Source organism: Centroberyx affinis, unplaced genomic scaffold (assembly GCF_046629955.1).
Source record: "Centroberyx affinis isolate AG114_WGS23_722 - 3 ecotype Tasmania unplaced genomic scaffold, CSIRO-AGI_Caff_v1 ptg000281l_1, whole genome shotgun sequence".
NCBI classification, from domain to species: domain Eukaryota; kingdom Metazoa; phylum Chordata; class Actinopteri; order Beryciformes; family Berycidae; genus Centroberyx; species Centroberyx affinis.
The window spans coordinates 372,993-397,840 of NW_027278960.1; the positions used below are offsets into that span (position 1 = coordinate 372,993).

The 24,848-nt window shown below is 41.1% G+C and overlaps 1 protein-coding gene across 1 annotated transcript in view; it reads right to left on the reverse strand.

Annotated features, from left to right (window-relative positions):
* Positions 1 to 24,848, reverse strand: part of ntrk2a (neurotrophic tyrosine kinase, receptor, type 2a) — a 77,169-nt gene that overhangs the window by 41,456 nt on the left and 10,865 nt on the right. Inside the window, exons 7-14 of the mRNA XM_071513298.1 lie at positions 17,648 to 17,784; positions 16,844 to 16,976; positions 16,409 to 16,480; positions 15,745 to 15,972; positions 15,270 to 15,293; positions 14,878 to 14,889; positions 14,367 to 14,404; positions 13,914 to 14,013 (exon numbers count right to left, since the gene is read on the reverse strand). Coding sequence (XP_071369399.1) covers positions 13,914 to 14,013; positions 14,367 to 14,404; positions 14,878 to 14,889; positions 15,270 to 15,293; positions 15,745 to 15,972; positions 16,409 to 16,480; positions 16,844 to 16,976; positions 17,648 to 17,784 — 744 coding nt within the window. The remainder of the gene's footprint in view (positions 1 to 13,913; positions 14,014 to 14,366; positions 14,405 to 14,877; positions 14,890 to 15,269; positions 15,294 to 15,744; positions 15,973 to 16,408; positions 16,481 to 16,843; positions 16,977 to 17,647; positions 17,785 to 24,848) is intronic.

Below are 24,848 nucleotides of genomic sequence, written 5' to 3' on the forward strand. Positions count from 1 at the left end.
GAATAAGAGTCAAGCTCCAGGTGTATCACAGCAGTGTTTACTTGGTTACTTTCAAGTAACTTTATGGTGTTTATGTGTCTCTAAAGGCTCTCTCTGATTGGTCGATTGGGCTGTTATATCCCAGCTCTACCTAGGTCTTCTACCTATGAGAGGTTGATAATGGACACCATCCACCAGACAAGTGTGTGTGTTTTGTGTGTGTGTGTGTGTGTTGTGTGTGTGTGTGTGTGTGTGTGTGTGTGTGTGTGTGGTAGTTATAATTCTAGTGACATCTAGTGACATTCAAAATCTTAATTAGGTCTGCACTTATGCTCTCCTTTATGTTTCCCCTATGAGTTCCACTATGTTTTAGAGGGAAAATATATATATATATATGTATACATTTTTAATTTTTCATGTTTTCTCTAACCAGTGGTGCAAATTTTCTTGCTGTGGTACCCCTGGAAAGGAAACAGTTTTGTGGAATAAGAGTGAATATGCAAATTCCAAAGATGAAGAGATTAGCCATCATCGTAATCTGCAAACACATAAGGAACTGTTTAAAACTCCTGCAGCATTAATACAACAAAAACTCAGATTGGGGAGTGTATTCACTGTGGCAGCAGTTGTAGTATCTATCTTGTGGTATTTTCAAAAAGCAGCCCTAGAGCGTTGTATCCTGTGAAATTTCATGATGAAGGATTGGCCAGCCAAGGAAAACAGCCTCATCTCTAATTCTCGGTTGATTACTGGAGCCAGCGTTTTTTTAGAGGTGGGACTGGAATGACTGGAACGCTTCTCAACATAATGGTGAGGTTGTGAATGTGAGCCAGCCAGTAACCAAGACTGTTTTCCTTTCCTTAATACACATATACAGACCCTGCCATTCAAAATTACAGTGTACACACCTGCACAATGGACTTGTAGAGGAGAAGGCAGCCACAAGTAATAGCTTTATCTCCCTTGAAGAGATATAAGATATTATATACAGAAAATCTATCAGTGTTTTGAAATAAAATGACACCTACTCTGACAAAGTAATTGATTGTGTTAATTAAAAAACAGTACAGAAGTACAGAACTTTTGAAAGGACAGTTAACTTAAGTCCTCAGTTAACTCTTTCAAAGACTGGATTGTCTATGTTTTAGAGATTGAATGATGAACTGCAGGTAATGATTTTTTCCCCCAAAAATTCATATAGCATAAAGGTGCTTATAAGTCTGGAATGTTAGGATGTGTCCAAATGCGACCAAATATTACATGAGGACATATTCCTTATAAGGGTTAAGGGTTAGGTGCAGTGTCACTATGTATCTTCACTATGTAAACCTTCAAACTGTGTCTTTAATCTTTAATTAAAGTGGATTTTAGAAAGACAATAACAAGACAGCTGAACCGTATGCGACAGCCTTATCCGCAGCCTCATCAACAACACAGGCCTGCACCACGAATATAATAGGTGCAGCCAGTGTGTTCAGCAGTAGCCAAGAGGATGGAGAGGGAAGAGAACACAGCAGTCCAGGAACAATTAATTACATGTTGTCTATCTGACTCTTCAAATGCAGTATTTAAGGCAGATCAATGCATTAATTGATCAAAATTCAGCTTTCCATTTAACGCATTTAAACTTGATTTGATGTGCAAGATGACACATAAGGATGGGTTACTCAATTTAAGGATAAGAATACTGGTAGCAATTTATCAGTATTTTGTTAGGACAATGAATGGCAGGGGTTGGGGGATGACATGAAAGGGCCAAAATATGACAGAACTATGGGATTAATATATAAAAAAAATAACCCCCCTTAAATTGGCCCATATATAATTTGTGTGACTCCTGCAACAGCTCACTCTTGTCAAAGTGGCTCCGATCCCAAAATTAATGAGGGCCACAGGGTTGGGGGGTTTGGAATAGTGCTGATAATCATCCTTAATTAGCGTCTCACATTGGTTATAGAAATTTTTAAAAAGTTGTTAATGAGCAAACATGCAATACAGAGGGCTTAATCTGGAAAATGGGAATGCTTAGAATGTGTTTAATCATACAATAATTAATGCAAACATGCTTATTATGTCCTGTCCAAACACAATATCCACACTGCTGCTGCAGGTATGAGGGAGAGGAATGTGTAATTAAGGAGCTTGCCCAGTTGAAATACTTAAAGTCGGGCAACAACAGCAGCAAAGTGATTGCTGAGACGTCTGTCAGGATGGGAATGTAAAGGAGAAAACCATCCCAAGCAGCTGACACTTTATGATAGAGGATAGGGCGAGGGAAGCCAAAAACAACAGGCTGCTTTCCTCCTTAAGCCGCGTTTGTCATTTCTATTTTGTGGAAATTGAAAGAGAAATATGGAGATTTGCGGCGTTAGTGAGTGTGGGTGGATTAAAAGTGACCAAGCCAAAAACAACAAACTCATCACTAATACTATATACACTGCTGCTAGGCAGGACTTTTCACAGCAAAAAGCAAGTACAGCTAAAGGCAGTAACCCACATGTGTGTGCTTCTTTAGGTAAGAGGTTTCTCACTATAGGCACAAAGCTCATTAAAATATTTGCAATTGATGTTTCATCTGGATCTAACAACAATACACCAATGATCCATTCAAGGCTCCAATCATACCTTTAGTTTAAGAAGAAATCATTTATCTGAATAGCTGAATTTGAATGAGGATGTGCAGTGAATGTCGGGTGGATTAACGATCCCAGGACTAAACCAAGGAATGTAACACAGCAGTGGTTTATTGGTATCGAAGGACGTTTCCGTGTGATGGTTTTTACGTTAGCAAAGATGCAAAAAACAGTCTCTTATCTTCGGCAGTGGATTTTCAGAAACTGGGTCAGGTCCCAACTTTTGAACTGCAAATTTACATCAATCCACAATTATTCTGAAGAGAAAACGTATAGCTTTGGAATAGAAAACAATATGAACGTCATAAAATAAGTGCCTGCAATGTAACAATTCAGTAGGTTACAGGACTGCTTTACTTTAATGTTTCCAAAATTACAAACATAACCATGTCTTTTTTTTTTTTTTTTTTAATCAAAATTGAGTTATCCCTATATTCATAATCTTTGTTATTTTAAGCGTGTGTGGTGTTATGTTTTTAAAAGAGCCTTTTGGTGTTAAATATTTAAAAAGACAGAAAGTACATAACAGTTTTTCCAGCTGGGATGTCGAATCTTTGATGCTCAGTATCTCGAACTGCGCTCCACCCAGATACAACCTTACAATTCCAAGCCCACAAAGGGTTTAGCAGCTATAAAATTCATATCAAAGTCATGTTCGGGTGCCAAACATTGTCAGTCATTGTATGAAAATGTCAGTGAGGAGTGACAAATGTTTTGCATCCAGCGATTCATTTTATAAACAAAGCCGGTAAGTGGGGCAAGAGGTTTTCCGACCCGGAGCACCAAACTGCAATAATGAACGGGGGATTTAAGATTTGAAGTCTGTCTGTTCCCATCTTAGTCCTGACTACTGACTTATGTCTGTCCCAGGTGTTCGCTTTATATCTGTGGGTATGTGAACATGAGTTGGAGCTAGTGTGTGTGTGTGTGTGTGTGTGTGTGTGCGTGTGTGTGTGTGTGTGTGTAGGTGGGGTGAATGTGTGTCTGTGTGAATATGTGTGAACGTGTGTATGCGTGTGTATGGACATATGTGTGTGAAAGTGTGTGCATGACAGAGAAAAAGAAATAGAAAGTGTGTGTGAGTGTGTGTGTGAGTGTGTGTGTGCGTGTGTTTGTCTGAAGATAGTGATTCACTCCTCTTCCAGACTCGTCTAGTGATAATGATTCAGTTTTGGAGCAGCGCAGGTTGGCAATGACGCAGGTTGCCATGGCAACAACATGCAGTGGGCAACGGAAGTCGACCATGTCACGCTGCAGACCTTCTGACAACTACACACACAGACACACACACACACACACACACACACACATACACATTTTCGGTCTGTATCTCTCACATGCTCACACACACACACACACTCTCTCTTGTCTCTCTCTCTCTGATATACACACACTCTCTCACACACACACACACACACACAACTACACAATATTTCCTCTACATACACAACTACGACACACAGAAGTCTGGAGGTGTGGCGGCACTGAACAGCATTCTCATTTCAACCAGATTCACTTCAAAGATGAGCAGAAAATCCACTCAGCACTTAAGGACGACTTGGCTCACCACTTTCCAGCACAAACCCCAAAGTCCCTCTCATCACTGCTGAATAGTGACACAGACGTCTTGTTGTTGGATCGGCCTCCTTCCTTCCGCTCCTCATTTGTTCATTCATTCATTCATCTGTCGCGCGTGATATCTCGGACGCCGCTGATCGGATTTCGACGCAACTTTGGGGAAATGATGAATCTCACTACTGTGCTGCAATATTTTAATAATGATCTAATATAAAATGACACTGATTGGCCCGAGGGGGAACGCTACATTGTTCGCTTGTTACTCCATGTATCATGTGTGATAATCTGAGACACCGCTGATCGGATTTTAATAAAACGTGGAGAAATTATGCATCTCACCAGCGTTTTCAAAATTATACTGATTAGCTCAAGGGGGGCCGGTACAATTACTACAACAGCGTGAGGGGGAATGCATCATTCGTGGGGGACGACATGTTTTCTGTTGCCTTGTTGTGTCATCTCATCATCGCTGTCTAAGAGAACTGAAAAAATAAAAAAAATAAAAAAAATGGATGCATTCTGTGTGATTCATTTTACATTCATCTACTCTATCCAACTGAGTTCAATATGGGTTCTCTGTCTTTTTTTTTTGTGTGAGCGTAATGCCACACCTGATTACTTAAATGTGCTCTTTGTTTCATTTTTCTTAAGCACTCACAATGACTCAAGCTGCCCAAACACCTGCTTTTTTACTATTTTTTAGCCCATATTCTAAGCACCTTGCATCTGTTTAATCAGCATGTTCCTATGAAATGCATTTCCTTTTCCATACATGTCAGCTTCATGCTACATCTTGCTCCATCGGGATTTGCACCGCGAGTATTTTTGTTAGTTGTCTTATGTCAGCTAAGCAACCCAGGGACTGCTCAGCAAAATCCTCAGGCTTGGCAGCAGTCCAGGGACCAGACTTTGAGAAACACCGTGATGAATGTAACTAGACTGATGTTTCTCTGAAGCTTCCAGCAAATATACTACAGTATAAAGGAGATTTGGCTGTGCTGAAAATCAAGTCTGTGGCACATATATGCGTACATGTGCATAGGAAACATGACTCTGTGTCAGTCTGCCTTCTCTCTCTCTCTCTTACACACACTCACTCACTCTCTCTTTCACACACGTACACACATACTTACACACACACACACACACACACACACACACACCGCTGAGCAGAGCTGCTGACCTTAGCATTAGGCAGTGATGGGAAGGCAGGGCCAAGAAGACAGAGGCATCCTGGCTCAATCTGGCTGGGCCAACGATCAATTGATCCATCAATAAACCTCTATCTGTTATAGTGCTGTTCCCAATCACTCAGTACGGCTGTGTCTCTCTCTCTCTCTCTCTCTCTCTCTCTCTCTCTCCCTCTCTCTCTCTCTCTCCTTCTCTCTCTCTCTCTCTCTCTGTTGTGCAGCAAATACTGCACAGAAGCACAAATATACAAAAGCATCCAGACACACAAAATGATATTGGCACGTATCCTTGCTCACACAAATTCAATAAAAGTCGGGACTTAAGTGTGTGCGTGTGTGTTTGTGTGTGCATGTATGTGTGTTTGCGTGTGTGTGTGTATTTCTTTTGGCCACTTGAGTATCTGTCTCAGCGCAGCAGGGCACGGTGTTGATCGATAGCTAAAACCTCATTAACATAGACCATATCATACAGACATTTACTGTACTGCCAAGGAAAAGCCACAATGACACAACATGCATACACTGTCTGGCAGCAAAGACATCTGCTGTGCTGCCAAGTGGGCCTCTAACAACACTCTAAGGAGACAAACACATTGACATGTATAGTGTGCATGTGTTTACACATTTATACACAATATAAATGTCCACCAAATCAATTTTTCATCCCACATACAATGAAAGTAATTTTCTTGTTGTTAGACAGAAATGTCATTATGACAAAACCAACGGCCTCCATGTAAACATTGGCAACACCTGTTTGTGTTTTGCCAATTGCGTTACAATACTTTTTTCATATTTCCTCTCGCAGATCAAACTATTTTCTTTTTATGGTTGCTTGCTGCTGCTGAATGAATTTAGTGGAAACAGTGGCACCAATGTGATTAGCTGTGCTGCCAGGAGAATATCGGGACACGCTGTCTTGCGGAAAAGCCATACTGACATTTAAAAAAAAATACTTTCCAGCAATCAAATTTAGGCCCTGGTTTTGTGGCAAAATTCTGCTGATATTTGTGTATGTGATTACATGACATCCAGACTAGTTCTTTCTGGTTCACAGACTATGCCCAAAGACCCATGAATAACATGACAAAAATGTAATTTTTCCATTAATAAATTGCTGCTGCCGCCAGAAAACCTCACATCCCAGACTTTGGTATCTTTAATGTCTTTTTTCTTAGAAAATGTAGATTATGTGCATTATGTGCACATAATCTTTAAAACCCATTTAATGTTCTCTGAAATGCATGGGGGCATCGATGAGAAAATCAAATGAGGCCATGCTGAACACTCTCGGCATGCTGCACTCCTGATGTGGAGAGTAATGGAATTTAAAACACCACAGTATTTCAGATGGTAAATAAGTTAGAAAAATAAATTTGTCTAAAAACCTTAAATGTACTTGTGCAGCAGCTTACCTCGCACACTCATTCACTCCCAGTTTCATCCATCTCTTTTTTGGCTGCTTACTGAATCCTTCGTCCAGCTCTGACTGTTCTCAAAGGTCAGGCTGACCAATACAAGACAAGGAATGATGTACGGCTGCACAATAGACTCCTTGACGAACAGAGATGAGGAGAGAGAGACCAACAGTAGGCCAATATATAAGTTCTTTGACTCTGATGCACCGATGAGTTTTCCCTTTTTCAAAAGAGCCTATTAAAGCTATTGTTGGTCCTCTCTTTCTGATTTCACACCTGGGTGCTTTCAAATGCCCAACAGTTAAAACAGAAACTAAAAAATATCCAGGAAACAAGAAACCCTGGTTGATTTTTTCCTATTGATGCCTATTGCACATTACACATTGCAAATGGCTTGGCTTGCTCCCAGGGTTATGAAACATTTTCTAAGGCACGTGTTAATTAGATTTAAAAGGCATAATTGCAAAATTGGCAAAACGGAGATACGCATTTTACGGTCATAGAGGGTAGAGAAATAGAAACAGGATTATAGAGATATTTGCTGCGATGCCAGAGGAACAACTATCCAAGAAACAGGCAGTCTGACAAAAAGACACAACGTCCTTTTCAAGTAGGCAGCAAAGACACTGAGAGGCTCACAAACTTCACCTCACAACTGCGGGTTTACAATATACACTGGTGTTTCAATAAATGAAACCGTTTATTGTAAATTTGTTCCACACGCGATAAGCGAAGCATCAAAAACTGAACACGGGGCATCAATCTGGAAAAACAGAAATAATAATCACTTATGAAGCACGATGTGTACCAAAAGAATAGCTGCAGTCAGGCAGGTGCACAGACAGTGTCTTAAGGCGATATTTCACTTTGGAAGAAGATTTTCCATTTTCAGAAATGCTTCAAACAATACCTGCCCTGAGGATCTGCCACAGGCATTTAGACTTTATTTTTTTTCCCCAGCTTTCAACATTAATATCTGCAAACAGCCAAAGTTGCTCCTTTCAAAAATATGATCCAGGACACAAGAGGAAATAAAATATACCAGCATCTACTTTTCCTTGTTTGTAGGTTTGTTAGAAGTATAACTTTTTGACTACATTTTAAAAATGAAAGTAAGAAATTGGTACTGACTACTTTAGAGGTATGGAAACTAGAAAATTAAAGTATTTTACCAAAGGTCATAAGATATAACATTTTTGCCATAGGAGACACAAAGTTGTCTTCTTCTCTTGTCACCTTCCACCTCTATTACTGATGATATTCTACAGACACCAGAATGTTACTGTTTTTTTTTCTCTTTTAACTCAATTCTAATGTTGATTTGATCCATGCACCCCTTATTACTGGCTGCTTGTAATGTTTTTGATTCCTGAGGCTCATTCTTATGCCTGTGGGTTTGTGGTAGGTTTCTCTGAATAAGACCATGAGTGTGTGTGTGTGAGCCTTTGTTAAAACTACGTCCGCTTTGAGTAGCTGATGGCTGATGGATGAGGTTCCTCACTGAAAGCCATTTTTGTGGCATCTTAGTTCATTTGATTATTGGTGACAAGTTTGGTTTTATGTAGAAATTATGAATTGTCTATATTGTATCAGACATACAGTATTTGTATATTACTGGTTTGTTGTTGTTTTTATTGTTCACTCATTTACACTGCTTCAACTGTCGGTCATGCGCATAACCTTCTTGGACTAGCAGACCACAATGGAAATAAGTCTTGGACTTTCTTGTGTTTTATCCTCGATTGTAACCAGGTGCAATACATTATATTGTATATATGTAACTTGTTTTAAAAGGATCAAATAAATTAAATCTAAATAATTGCCTAAAACGTGAAATATAAAGTGTCTCACATTGTGTTCATTTGCCAATACGCAGGATCTGATGTAACTATCCTTTGTGTTATTTAATCTATTTTTTGCATTCTGATTTTACTTACTTTATCATTATTTTAAGTGCCCTGTTTTGCTGGAGCCTCTGCCTTGTACGTGCTTCTGGCTTCAGCACCTCATCTTTAAAGTGCATGTAGCTCGTCAGATGCATGATGCTGTTTCATGGTAACGCTGCATCGCGCTTCAAGTATCAACATTTTCAATGTAGTGCTTCAGTGATTCAAACAGCTGAGAGCTTTAAGCCCTTTAACTCAAATAACTTGTTGCTGTTGCTATGGAAACACCAACAACATAGTCACAATACATAAAAACAAAAAAAACAAAAGAGGCAGTTTTACTCTATCACTCAAACTTCCTGACCCCCTGACCTTATAAGTGGGCTGCTTGTCTGTGATTGGCTGAGGAGAGGTGAGGGACGCTGTTGTAGGGTATTGTTCCGGTATTCCACTCTCTCTCTCTCTCTCTCACACACACACACACACACACACACACACACACACACACATATGTACACACACACACACACGCATTTTGGATCAATTCAGTCAGAGTATGTTCCTCTGTGAATGGTTCCAACTTCAAAACCTGGAGAGGATAAACTCAAAGCTGCACATATATCTAAATAAAGGATCATCGATTTTTTTCAGCTTCCGTTCTTTATGGCTCCACTCATTCAGTTTTTGCTTCCTGTACCAAAGTTTTGTTGGTGAGTCGGTGAGCAGCGTTACTAAAAAACATCAGTAGCTGGAGGCAGTGGGTGCTTTCCTGCCGGGAGAGGAAGAAGAGGAGGAGGAGGAGGAGGAGGAGGGCACAATGAGCATGCTCAGTAGTGCCCTGGGCCCGGAATGGAGCTCTGCTGACCTTGAGGGTGTCATATCGATCGATCAACACTGAGCTGTATGTGCATGTGAGAGAGAGAGAGAGAGAGAGAGAGAGAGAGAGAGAGGGAGAGAGAGAGAGAGATGGAGGCATGCAACTCTCCACCAAACAAGGAGAAAACTGATATCTGCACTAATGATGAATCATTGATAAGTAGATGGGAGCGGACTTTCTCCTTCCATCTTTCTCTTTTTGTCTTTGTCTCTTGTCTCTTGCTGCCTCTCTCTTTCCCTCGCTCTGTCTCTCTAGACTGTGTTTTATCTCTCACTCTTTCTCCCTCTGTGTATCCTTGGTATCTCTCTCTCTTTCTAGCAACTTCTCTCATCTGGTGTCTTCCTCCATCTTCCTCCATCTTTCTCTCCTCTAGCCCAGCATGTCTACTCATGCTTTCTTTCACTCTCTTTTTTTCCCTCTTTCTCTCTTGTGCTCTCCCCAGTCTTCCTCTGTCTCTCTCTCTCTCTCTCTCTCTCTCTCTCTCTCTCGCATGCTTTCTCTCTCCTTTGCTTGCTCTCACTCTGTCTGTCAAATGTCAATTTTTGCATTCGCTCTCTCCTCTTCCTCTCTATCTCTCTCTCTCTCTCTCTCTCTCTCTCTCCCTCTGTCTCTCACTCTCTCCACTTCACATTTACTGTTTCACTTTCAATCACTCAGTTCCCCCATCAAAATTCAGACTTGTATTGAAGTTTGCCTCCCTACAGGTGCTTTGAGGGTGCACACACACACCCACACCCACACACACACACACACACTCACACACACACATACACACACATACACATATCCTTGTACTTGTATCATTATGAGGACATTCCATTGACTGCATTCATTCATTCATCCCCTAACCTTAACCCTAAACCCTTAAAGATGTGAAGAAAGTTACCTCACTTCACTTGTGTGAACTCAAACTGGTTCACACAAGGATGGAATACAGGAGCAAACACACACACACACACACACACACACACACAATTGCCTAATCCCTACCCCAACCATATATTCTCAAATTCAACTCTACTTTAATCCCCACTACGAACTAATACGATGGCCTCACTTTGGAGGCATTTCCTCCTTTGTCATCCTTGTAAGAACAAACACACACACACACACACACACACACACACACCACAAACATTTAAGATGGCCATCCTCTGTCATTGTCAAGAAGCAGCGAGGAGATGGTGAGAAAAAGCAACCTGTACCAACTGTAGCCCATGTGTTATTGATGAGAGAAGAGCAGAATAATACAGCCAATATGAATAATGTACAGCGTCTACAGCTTTTTACCAGACTAGAGAGAGTCAGCGAGGCAGGTTGTGTCTTTCTGTCCCACGCACGGCAGAGTCTGACCAGACCCGGTAAATACTGAACAAGACCTGCCATGCTCTCTTCACACTTCCTGATCACAAGTTCGTCCACACCACCCAGTCGTCAACACTGACTATGTGTGTGTATGTGTTTGCATGTGTCCATCATCTTGGTGTATTTCTCGAAAACCATGTTGCCATAACAAAACTGTTGTTTGTTTTAGGTCATTTTCCATGTTCTTATTTGACTTTTACTTCGAATATCTTGCAGCGTGTGTGTTTGCATGCATGCCTGTGTGTGTGTGTGTGTGTGTGTCAGAAAGAGAGAGAGGGAGGGTTGGAGAGAGTCTGAGATTGGAAGAGTGGAAGAGGGTCAAGCAGACAGACAGAGATGACAGGGGTCAACAAAGACAGAAAGAGACCCTCTGCAAAGCGTAGTGTTATATTGCTAGACTGAGGTCGTCCTGTGGCCCCGGGGTGCTGATGCACCGTGTGTTTACAATGTCATGGGTTTGCAACCAGTTCACGACAAGTATCATATTCTCATCCCTTTCCCATCTCTTCTGCCATTGTGTAACGTAACATAAAAATAAAAACAAACTTCACGGAACACAATTTAGCGTTAGTATCAGTGTGTTGTGGTTCAAAAAACTCTCTGTTTTTTACATTTAGCACGTCTATTTCTTTAACTTTCTTTTGTTGAAATGAAGTTTGGTCGTTGGGGAGCTGACTAACAAACAGAGGTTATGTGGGCAATATTGCTGCATTCCCTTTGCTGTGGATTAGTCATAGGTCTCCAACTATCCCTCTGACTCTGTTGTGACTATATATTAACGCCTCTCTCTCTCTCTCTCTCTCTCTCTCGCTCTCTCTCACTCTCTCTCTCTCTCTCTCTCTCTCTCTCTCTCATCTAGATGCATTTGGAGCATCAGGACTGGAGAGAACGGAGAGAGAAAGTAGAGAGTGGAAAGAGAAAACGACAAAGGCTCAAGGTGAACAATCATAAGGGCAACGCTGTAATGCGATCCAACCTCCTGCACCCAAACAAACCTGCGCACACATGCAAAAATGCTTAGACATTCAAGAAAGCATGGGCGCACACACACATACACACTCACACTCACACACACACACACACAAACATATAGGTGCTGAGAAGCATGAGAGGGATCAACGCCTATAGTGTAATCTCATCCACCTCTCCTGAAGAAAGAGGAAACCACACACATGCACATACAGACATGAAACCAAACACACACACACACACACACACACAAGCTGATCCATCTCTCTTGCACCCTACCTCTCTGGAGGGCCATAAATCAATCACTGCCAAAATACCACATTTCAACAGCCTGACACAGAATCACACGCACACACACACAGTCACACACACTTGCACACGCACACACACTTGGTAACACAGATTTAGTAAGTCAATTTCTACATTTGCATTCACTTGTTGGTTTGGTAATTTGAATGTCAAATGTAAAGCTTAACTGCACAAAGCACAGCAGGTTCAAGCAGAGCTGGAAAGGTTATTTATTCCTCTTCCTGCTGCATCTTTAAACAGACTGTTGAGCGGCCTTAAAATTAGTGTCTCACAGTGTTGAATTATCGCATTTTTATTATCATGAATACATTATACTTCTCCATTTTCATGAACTCAATTGAACTAAACTGAACTGAACTGAACGCACACAACAATAGTTCCTTCTTCAAGCTTATGTATTTTGATATTTTTCGCATAGCTCAAACAAGTCACCTAGAATCAATATTACAAAAACAAACAAGAAAAAATGAATTCGAATGAGATGATAACACACAAAGGAAAGAGAATAAAACATGAACATCTGTCTGCTTGCAGTCCTTTTGCCGCACACTAAACACATCTGTGCTAGCCAACAACATCACCATAATAAATATGGCATGTAGCCTACAAGACAGAGGTCTGAAAATAGAGCCGTGTTGTTCAAAGAATGAGAATGAAATATCAGTCAAGCATCAAAATGAGCATTAAACTGTAAAGCCACATAATAACGGAGGCAATCAGTTCTAGTGAGTCAATTGATAAATACTAAAGGAGAAAACAGATTAGTTACAGATGTAGCCATTGTAGAAGTCACATTTTGTTCCAAAACCCCAAGAGGAACTGTTTGGGAAATTTGTGTGGTAATAACGCAGGATAAATGCTGTGTGTGTATGTGTGTGTGTGTGTGTGTGGGTGTGTATATAGGGAGGGGAGTGGGGGGTGCTTCTACAATGGCTACCACTGTACCACTAGAGACCACAAGAGATCAGTTTAGTCAACATGCATGTTATTCACCAGCAGCACCTGAGACCCTGTCAGCCGCCATCAAGAGCAGCTGCTTCCACCCGGACGGGATGGCTTCATGGACACATGACGGATACATGAGGGTGTGTCTCTGTATCGAACGAGGTCAGCGTCACAGCGACAAAACAATTAAAGTTTCCTTCACAAAGGTGCAGAAAAGTGTGAAGCTGTGAGACCGCCAGGCTGTTTTTATTTACTGTCAAGGCAGCAGAACAAAACTAAAGCATGAGACAAATTAAACTAGTGTTTCAGAGTGCTGGTCCCAAGTTAACTCTTGGAATTATTTACTTCCTCAAAACTTGGCTCAAGCCTCATAGTCAAGCTACGCTGGATTCAGACTTTACAGCCCCAAATGAATAAATTTTTCTCCTTTATTTAAAGGAATGGGGAATTCAAAATATCCTCTGCAATAAGAGGGCCTTGTGTTTCTGAACTGTGTATCTGCATTTTGATCAAGTCTTCCGCAAGGGAGGCCTGGGAATCTAGCTTGATAAAAACTTTGATTTAATCTCAAAATTCACTTAACGTGTGTCCATAAAACCATCCACGCTACACTTTGACTTCCCAAACAAGTCTCTCTTGTACTATGTCTACTTCAGACAGCCACGCACAGCACACAGATGTTGCCAGTCATCCTTCACATGCTTCCTGCACTGCTGCCCCAGCGGACGAGTGCCACCACTGCAGCTAATAGTCAAGAGTCTTACCTTTGATGCCAAACTTGGAGTTTCCTCCAAACTTGAGAATGACCAGCATTAGAAGGAAGCCAGTGAAGGCTACAGCAGCAATGCCGACCACCACGTATACCTGCATGAGGAGAGAGCAACCTTACCAACCAACTATACTGAAGAGACTAGTTCAACCAAACAAAGGATGATTCTCCCTTTTCAGGTTGTTTCTTTTGATTCTTTAGCATTAGAGGCCTAGAGGCTTAAAACTATTCAGTATTTCACAAGAACGAGAAGCAAAAATTTGAGAAAATTCTGAGCAATAGAAAAATCCATCCATCATCCAGCTCAGGTGTCAGGAAGGACACAACAGGCTGCTGTTTCTTGAACAGCAACACAAATATCTGACAAAACAGGTGCAAACAGTCAAAAACCAACAGAAGCAATCGGTAAAGAAACAGAGATGGAGGAAAACAGGCAGGCGTGACTTACAGCGACTCTGTCCTCAGGTGGGTCTATAGGGGGACCGTCTGTTGACAGGAGAGAGAGATGGAGAGAGAGAGAGAGTGTGAGAGAGAGAGGGAGAGAGAGAGAGAGAGATGGAGAGAGAGAGAGAGTGTGAGAGAGAGAGGGAGAGAGAGAGAGAGAGAGAGAGAGAGAGAGAGAGGAATAAATACAGAAACAGCACTCACAAGAGGTGATTTGCAGGTGAAAGAAGGAGAATGGCTTAACTCCATTTAGTTTTGACATGCATGCTTGTTAATTTCCAGTGTATATAAATATGTCTAATACATGTGGATTTATTTATTGGCAGTCTCCTTCGTTGAAATTGAACAGCTTGCACACAGACTGATTTTAATTAAAGTTGAACTGATTTAGGCTGAACTGATACAGTAGCTATTTCAGTCTACAAATTAACAAGTAGGAGGTATTTTGCACTTTGTTGCTGTGTAATGTTTGTGATTGGGAGTGACTGAAACTAGAAAAAAAGCTGTGGAAATACCTGTGGTTGGGTCTGTAGGAAGGAGGAGGAAGAGCAGGAGTGCGAGAGAGAGAGAGAGAGAGAGAGAGAAAGAGAGAGAGAGAGAGAGAGAGAGAGAGAGAGAGAACAGATAGACAGATTAGACTCCAAACAAAACGCAAACTGTAATTTTCACCTCTAAGTGAAAATCCCTGGATTGGTATGCAATTCTAAAATTGAATTTGCGGACGTGATATCAAGGAGGAGGAGGATGACATGTGAAACAGAAGAAAAGATCAATGTAAACATACTCAAAACCTTGAAGTTCAAATTTAAGCTGTTGATTAAATTTTCAGTGCCATTGTGCCAGATTTAACCATGAAGTGTAACATTTGATATAGATGTTTGTTGTTATGAATATCCATTTTACTCACCGTAATACAGGGGATCTGTCACAGCTTCTTTGCGTTAGGACAACAATGAAAAGATTAAAGACAAAATGACAAACTGTTCCTTTTGATAAAACATTTCATATACATGCACTCATGCACTCTCTCTCTCTCTCTCACACACACACACACACACACACACACACACAAACACACACGCACACACACACACACACACACACACACACACACACACACACACACACACACACAAACACACATCTTGGAGAATATATTTCCATGGAAAACCTATGCTTCAATTCTGTAGTAAAAGGCTTATCCTTATCCACGGTGCCAAGATAAGACACATTTGTAAGGCACAGTAGTATACCAGTTAAACAATAACATTTAAAAGTTGTTAAGACCATTTTAAGCGATTGATATCTGACCATAAAACCGTATGTTAGCTTTACCACTTGTAAGGAGAAAGTCAACTAAATGGCACAGTGTTGCTTCTCACCATCCCAGGGCTTGTGCATGAAGTGAGCCATCACGGACTTGTGGTCTTGCCCGTATTCATTGGTAGCCTGCAGTGTGTACAGGCCGTTGTTGAGGTGCGTGGGGCTGTCCAGCTGCAGGCAGCCGTGGTACTCTCTTTCCGTCACGTCATGGATCATGGTCATGATGTAATCCCCCTCCATCACCGCCTCACCGTTCAGCTGCCACTGCAGCTGCGGCTCCGGGTTTCCTGGAAAACGTATCGAGCAACATATACTATGGACAATGCAAATATACTGTATCACGTCATGTAAAAACATCGCATCTCCATTTTTTCTATCATTTTCCTATTATTTTTTTCCTTATTTATGTTTGTTTGTTTAGTCATTGCTGTAATTGACAGATAACACTATACACCACTTTTAGAAAATATCTCATACTGGGACTAAGCAAAATATCACAAAGGGACACTATGCCAATGACAATATGCAGTACGCATATTTTCCACATTATTTCACAAGCAAGAATAAATGAACTCCAAATAGGCTTTCATATCGTGTTTTGATTTATTACTTGAGTATATATTTAATCAAAGGTTTACAAATTGAATTGGACTAACAAAAGGTTATGGTGAATATTATCCAGCCTCCTTGCCGGTCTGCGGACCAAACCTGACAGACTCTCACCTGAAACGCTGAAGGGGATGCACCAGTGATGGTCTGGGATTGCATCACTCAGCTTAGTGATGTTGGGAGCAACTGGATGCAGAGGAGAGAACAGAAGTGGTGGAGGAAAGATGATGTCAGGTTGAAAAAACAAGAAGATACAAGCAAACAAGATACAAGAAGGAAAGATAGAAATCGAGGGGGAGAGGGAAATATAGCAGTGAGAGACTATGCAAAAGTACCGATTTAAAGAGGAGAGAAACAACAGTCCTCTCCAGCTTTTCATTTTCTGTTTTAAAGACCATGATACACTGATTGACACTTTGAGGTATTTATCTACATTGATTCAGGCCCATTTGCCAATCCTCACTCCCGCTGGAAGCAATATGGATGCAAACGACTTTTGCTGCAAATTGTTGCCTGTGAATCTCCTCTGGGTTCCGGGTCTGAACTTACAAAGTATATCCAGCAGCAGTGAAGACTCCTTCTCCCCTACAACGTTCTCGGCGGTGCAGGTGATCTTGCTGTTGTGGTCCAGCGACGACAGGTTGGACAGACGCAGCATCGACATCTGGCCCGATGTCTGGATCTGGATGAATAAACACATCTTGGTTTGGATGTATCTCTGGATGTATTTTTTTTTTCCTGAACGCAAAGAGGTGAAACTGCTGCCTATATCTTGTCATCACACAACAGCTGATCGTAGGGCTTACTTGCCGAAAGGTCTGTATTCCTTTAGGAAAGCAAAAGTTTTTACTGGTGATGTGATGAGACAAAATGCTCTCTCTAGGTATGAATGCTGCAGGGATCAGATTTGCCATTTAAATCTGAACAGACCTGGACAAACTAATAGCTGAATAATGTTTCAGATGTGTGAAGTGCCAGATTCAGCATTATCTTACAACTGATGTCACCACATTCAAGGCAGTTTAACTGTCTGGCAAGAAAAATCAACAACACCTCTGGCAGCTCCAGCGTTTTTGACAGTTTAGGAATATATATTTTGCCCAGGTCTGAATCATAATGAGATATATGGTGTTTGTTGGTTTGGGTTTACAGTATTATCACCAGCATAATATAGCATGATAATATACTGTATATGCATATGAGAACAATTTAGTAAATAGTTGTCTGTTTATTTGAGATGTTTCTGTAAATTAGAGTTGATGTGGCTCTGGATGACTGAATGTGTGCGTGTGTAGGAGAGAGAGAGAGACAGAGAGAGAGAGAGAGAGAGAGAGAGAGAGAGAGAGACCTAACCTCATAGTTGGTGACCAGGGGGCTCATGTTCCATATAAGTTCAGGTGAGGGCACCCCAGAAGTGTTACAGGTCAGCACCACATCCGCCCCCTCCCTCACTGTCACCTTGAATGGGCTCAGTGTTGCCATGGGAACCACTACACACAGCCAGGAAGAGGGGAGGAGGGGAGGGGGGGGGTGTAGAGCAACAGAGAGAGGAGAGAGAAAAAGCAATCAGGAGGGAGGGAGGGAGCGAGGAGGGAAGGAAAAAAGGAAAAAAAAAAAACAGACTTAGGATTCATGGTCAACTCTTGTCATTTTAGTTGAAACACAGAACACGTAATAACCTAAACAATAAGAGTAGAAGCCCACTCCCACACACTGGAAAAAAAGGCACACAAAGAAAGAACTCCATTTCAATGTCTCTCTCTCTCTCTCTCTCTCTCTCTCTCTCTCTCTCTCTCTCTCTCTTTCATTTAAGCACACTCACCCCAATCAGACAGTCAGACAAAGAGACAAAGTTCAAACACAGTGATGGCTACACTGATTACTAGTGCATGTCTTCAGTAGCCCAAGTACTAAATTGATTGGACACAGTCTGAAGCCTCTGTCACAGCAAAGACACTGGCGACTCTGTGTGTGCGTGCATGCATGCGTGTGTGTGTGTGTGTGTGCATGAGTGTGTGTGTGTGTGTATGTGCGTGAGTGTGTGTGCGTGTGTGTGTGTGTGTGTGTGTGTGTGTGTGTGTGTACAGTGCTGACCAGGAGGTGACCTGAGCATGACCAATCAGGCTCAATCAGAGTCTTGCCACCCTTTTGTCCCTGTCCAATAACATCCACGGTAAAGAAAGGAGGGAAGAGAAGAGAAGAGAAGAGAAGAGAAGAGAAGAGAAGAGAAGAGAAGAGAAGAGAAGAGAAGAGAAAAGAAAAGAAAAGAGAAGAGAAGAGAAGAGAGCAGAAGAAATGGGTGTCGACAGCTACTGCAGATAAAAACGGACAGATTCCTTATCGAACCCTCTCCTCTCCCCTTCTCTCCCTCTTCCACCTCTTCTGTCCGTCGCCGGAATGCTTATCACCAGGGCAACCCACTTATCACTACGGCAACCCACTCAATCACCCTGGGACGTAGTAAAAACCAGTCATTTCAGTGGTGGCAGGCCAGCTGCCATATCAGAACCACATATCTTAACAGGCTCTCAGTAAATCAGCTTTCTACTGCTGCTACGTCTGCCGTCTGCAGATCACATTACACACACACACGCACACACACGCACACACACACACACACACACACACACACACACACACATACACACAGAGAGAGAGCTACAGTACATGGAGCCAAGCCATCCGTGACCAAGCTGTCATTATGGAAGCCTACTTGGTTTTGATGTGAATGGGGTTGTTATGATGTGCGTCCTGAACATGAATCCATACATAGAGAAATAAGTTAAATGTTGAATTATTCACAAGTGCACCTACAATAGCCATACTATGCTGTGTATGTAAATCTTTAGTTGCTTTGATATGAAAGCCTTTTTTTTTTTAGGGCAAATTTGGGGCAAAAAAAAATCAGATTTTGCTGTAAATATTTTCTCACTGAAAACCATGGAGCAGTATGAAATCTAGCCAAGCTTGATCAGAGAGCTTACCTAATAAAATGATTAAATCACATTTTCAGTAGAAAAGAAGGGGCCAAGATAACAGTGATGACAGCAGTATCTGTTAATTTCATCAATTTTCACTCCTGCTGTCAAATTTGTTACTCTTGCCCATTGCCCTCTTTGCCCATTGCCCAGTCATTCATACTCATTGCCCATTGCTGACAAATTTTGCCCCAAATTTGCCCAAAAAAATTGCCTGTGCATCGTCAGCTTTAGAGTGTACATGTATTTCAGAATCAAGTGGTCGGGTTGCAAAGGAAATCCCTACTCTCACAAAAAAAACTTGGTTTAAATTATAGAATTAATTGATCACAAGAACAGCTCGCTGGCCTGTCTGCTACAACACTGGGATTATATGAGTGATTACATGGAAAGATTTCACTATTCTGTGTGGCCAGGCTACAGCGCACCTGCAGAAAATTGCAAACATATGGAAAATGCCATCAGTCAAGTGTCTACAGAAGGCAATCCAACAGAACAGTAGTGTCACAGGAATCCACATTCTTCAGTGCTGGCAAATGCAGAAGACAACCAATGCCCAACAATGGTTTGCTGCTCTGTACTTACATTTACTTTCATTTTTTCTCTTTTTTTTTACATTTTCTCTCATATTGCCAGGAGACATAATTGGCATTCACGTATCAGGTTTGCTCCTGCAATGTTTTCACTTGCAATATGAGAACACAAAGGGAATATAATTTAAACCGTTGCTCTGAGAGTTTCATTGTTGGGCAAAACCAGATTTTTCATGCCTCAATAGAGATTCACCCTAAGATGGAGCCGTTTTAATACTTTAATACTTTTTAATACTTTAATACATGTTTAGATTTTAACTGGACCTTGGCCATGTCAGAAAACCTCCCCTGCTCTCAGTATGCTTTGTACCCCTTACTCACCGATGCATCCTGGCAGGTATTGTAGCGTATAGCTGACTGAACATGATTAATAAAGATGAAAACTTGGTAACACGTTCTTTGGATAATCCAATGTAGATACTCAACTAACTATCAGGTGACAAAAAGTAGATGTTCAACAAAGTGCCACTTCCCTACTTGGTGCATCTCCGCAAACTATGTAACCCAAAACTTGACCATAGCCTAACCTTAACCCTAACCTGACCCCATTTTTAAACCTAACCCCAACCTTAATCTGACCGTATTTAACCCCAACTCAAAGTTTAACCCTAGTCCAGGGTTAACTGAACATATAGACTGCTTTTCACACAATTATGAGCATCACTTGAAACTCAGTAGACTTTTTAGTGACACATTATAGTCACTAGAAAGTTGAGATTCAACATTTGAAGTGTTGTTTATGACTAAATGTACAAAGAATACATTAAATTAGCATTTATATTATATGACCGCTCCTTGACACAGAATCCCAATTGCCTTCATCCACCAAGTGCATGTACTGTGCTAGGAACTTGCCAACACAGTATCAAGGATATACAGTATGTCTCTGTGATGTGATGCTGAATAGCATATACAATAAGGCCACAATAAAGCACGTTTTTAAAAGGAAAAACATATAGGCTATAGTCTCTGGGTAGAAACTTCAGCACAATAGGCCACAGTATATTACGGTGCGGTGTCATTAATGGCAGCCCTTGTTCAAAAGATCATACAGCTATAAGCCACAATAGGGACCTCAATGAAACATATCGATGTTTAGAGTTTGTTTAGTGTTCACATTTATTGTGCAGCAGTCCAGCCTTCCCAGCACAGAGACACTGCATTTTCTGATTAGAGGCAGAACCAGCAGCTGAGGAGAGAAAAAGGTGATTCTCTGACCTCTGAACGGACAAAACATGTAATAGGGAGAGATGGAATTGTGTTAGAGATTCATACAACACAAAATCTGTCCCTGAGTCTGACTGTTGTTCAAGCAATAGTGAAAGCAGGGAGACTGTCGATGCATTACTTCTGAAAGGGATTCACAAAACGATTTCTGGACAAAGAAGAGAGCGAGGGCGAGGAGAGAGAGAGGAGAGAAAGAGAGGCGAGACTGAAAGCTGAAAACCGTTTCCTTTGTGTCAGTGGCTGATGGTTTTCTTTTAAATCTGTTATAGATTATTGATTTCTTGCTCAAAACTGCAGTCAGATAATTTGCAGTTATCTCTGTTTTACTTAGCCTTCGTATCCATTGAATATGGATTCATGATCCATTTCGTATTCTAAAGCCTGGTCCCAAAGTGGCACGAAGGGTACTGGACCCTTCCACCAGAATACAGTGTGCCATGAAAAGGGCAGGGGCCACAGCAACCAGACAACAGCTGAAAAAGTTCATCTGGAAGAAGAGGAGGAGAGAGAAGAGACAAGAGCAGGCAGCAATGGCTATGCTTCCGCTTGCTTTACTAGGAAACTGGGCCCGTTTAACAGGAGCCCATATAGGATGTGATAAGAGCATGTGGTTAGAACAGCTAGAAAAACACCTGCATATAGTATATACCCAGCCAGCTGCAAAACACAGAACTTCTCTCTTAAATGGGGACTAGGCAGACAGCTTGCTATAAACTCTTCTGAGGGACAATTCAGAGGTATTAAACTGTACCTATATATCTTCTAAAAGGGGAACTGTCACTCACAAAAGCACAACCTAAGGTTGGAAAACCACGTGTTTTCTAAATAAAGGAAGTGTGTTGTACTTGTGTGTTTTTTAATAAAACTTGAGAAAGACAACTCTAAGACTCATCTTTCCCTTCTCCGAAATCAGGATCTGAAACAAGCCTATTGACACTTTCACTAGTCTAACCTCTGCTTTGAACTCATAAAAAGTTTAGACCCCTCCGGTTTGGACAGAAGATTTTCAGGGATTTTGAAGCAGGTCAGAAACTCAAATTTTTCGAGACGAGTCAAGCTGCGGTGACGCTGTGTGTTAAAAGAAGAAGGGATGAAATGTCAATTAACTGTTGTCATTTACGTTTATGTTTGATAAACACTCGCACAAGGCAGGTCTGGAGAAGATCTTCATCATTCTGGAGTGTCAGCTAGTTTATCTTGACACAACACTCGCTTGTGTTTTTAAATATTTGAATACCCCTCTGCTCCTGATCCTTGGCCTGAGTTGCCCTCAACCAGACAACAGCTGAAAAAGTTCATCTGGAAGAAGAGGAGGAGAGAGAAGAGACAAGAGCAGGCAGCAATGGCTATGCTTCCGCTTGCTTTACTAGGAAACTGGGCCCGTTTAACAGGAGCCCATATAGGATGTGATAAGAGCATGTGGCTAGAAAAACACCTGCATACAGTATATACCCAGCCAGCTGCAAAACACAGAACTTCTCTCTTAAATGGGGACTAGACAGACAGCTTGCTATAAACTCTTCTGAGGGACAATTCAGAGGTATTAAACTGTACCTATATATCTTCTAAAAGGGGAACTGTCACTCACAAAAGCACAACCTAAGGTTGGAAAACCACGTGTTTTCTAAATAAAGGAAGTGTGTTGTATTTGTGTAATAAAACTTGAGAAAGACAACTCTAAGACTCATCTTTCCCTTCTCCGAAATCAGGATCTGAAACAAGCCTATTGACACTTTCACTAGTCTAACCTCTGCTTCCATCAGGCCATCATAATTTGGTTTGTCACTTAAAATAGAGGTAACAGGTATAGGTCAGACTCTAGTAAAAGTAAAACTTTTACTATCATATTTTTTTTAATCCGATCAGATTTTTGTAATCCGTTTTTTTTTTTATCTTTAGTGGTGCAAAACTGCAACACAGTCATTATAGCAGGTGATTTTAATATATACATTGATAAAATTGTTGAGTTTTAAAATATCAATTTAACACAACATGTGACTGGTCCAACTCCCATGGTCATAGACTACTTAAAGGATAAGGCTGGTGTTTTTTAATGCATTGCTTACTGTCAACAAATCCTATGAAAATAACAAAATCAGCAATGATTTGTATTAAAAAAACGATTAAAAACACGTCAAAGAGCCATGCCGTTGCTCTGGGCAGCATATTTCATCATCGCGATGCACTGGGCTGTAAACACGTTTGCGATATCAGGAAAGTAGTTCCGTAGCACCGAAAATAGTCCCCGGCGTAATGAAGAATTTGTTCCCATTTGAATTTGATGTGGTAATAACTACAGCAACCTGACTTTTCGTGATAACTGTTAGCGATTTTTAAAATTTAAACTATGTCTTTGTGAGCTGTATTTCAAGGTTTTTAGCTTACAATTGGAGCCAATGACTTCCGGGTTGACGGCTGAAAACGGTACGTGGGAAGTCAGAAAGTAACAGGAGTAGAGCAAACGCATTGTTGATTTTGTTATTTTCATAGGATTTGCTGACGGTAAGCAATGCATTAAAAAACACCAGCCTTATCCTTTAAGGTCTAGTTTTGGTTTGAATTTAAATTCCTTGGTTTTAGAAGATATTTTGCTCTCTGATCATGTATACATTATTTTTAATAGCGTGTTACAGACTGCTGCTACATTACAAAAGCATACTGTACATTCTTACATCTTTACTGAACATACTCTAGCGCTGACATTTTTTCCTCCCTGTTTGAAAATCTTAGCAATAGCATGCCTCAATTTTCCCACTCAGATGAGTTATTGAACTGCTTTAAGTACTGATGCCCTTCTGTCTTAAGATGCTTTTGCCCCTTTTACAGCTAGCCTCTGTTAGAGCATCCACATGGCCACATGACAGCACCGTGGTCTAAAAGGGGAATGCAGAAGAGCTGAACGTAGGTGGAAGAGCACTAAGCTCCATGTCCATCTCCTACATTTGAAAGACTTACTACTCATACATCTGCACAATGCTAGATGTCCTTTTCATGTTCCCTTTGCTGCCTGTTTGTTAAGCACTTTGTGACTTAAAGTTTATTAGTTTATTATGTCTTGTTTTATAAGTTTTTGCTATCCAAACCAGTAAGCGAGTGTATTGGTCTCCCTCTCTGTCTGGGTGTGGGAAATTAAGGATATCGTCTATAGAAAAGATATTGTGTTATAAAGACGAGACTCCTCATGTAGTTGTCCATTGTTTTGTATCCTATATATCCTCTTTGTAAATAGATGTATAGAACCTGGATAATAAGGTGTGGCTATGTATCATGTGACTACGTTACCCTATCATGTGACTTGTGTCTTTTACCTGTATAAGGGGTTCTGATATTGGAGCTGGTAAAACACTGATGAAGATGGTGAGCAGAGCATGGCTTAATAAATGCCTTGAAAAGACTTTTTCAGCCTCCTTCTTAGTCTTTTATATTTTAAGTAGTGTGTGGATTCTTTGCCTTTTCTTATGAATTCACACTGCTGCCCACAGAGAAGGGAGCCATCTGGCCTTTTTGGTTGGTCTATTTGAAGAGACTCATTTACTGGGTCTGTGACTGCATGCTGAACCCATGCCTCATATAATGTAGTTGTAAGAGCGCACTCTACATGAGAAGGGGAGAGAGAGAGAGAGAGAGAGACAGACAGACAGACAGACAAGGCCAAATACACAGAAGTTGGAGGGGGAAAAACAGAAACAGAAAGACAGAAGAAGGTACAAAAAAATCGACAGCTTGCCAGCCAAACAGAAAGACAGACAGACAGAC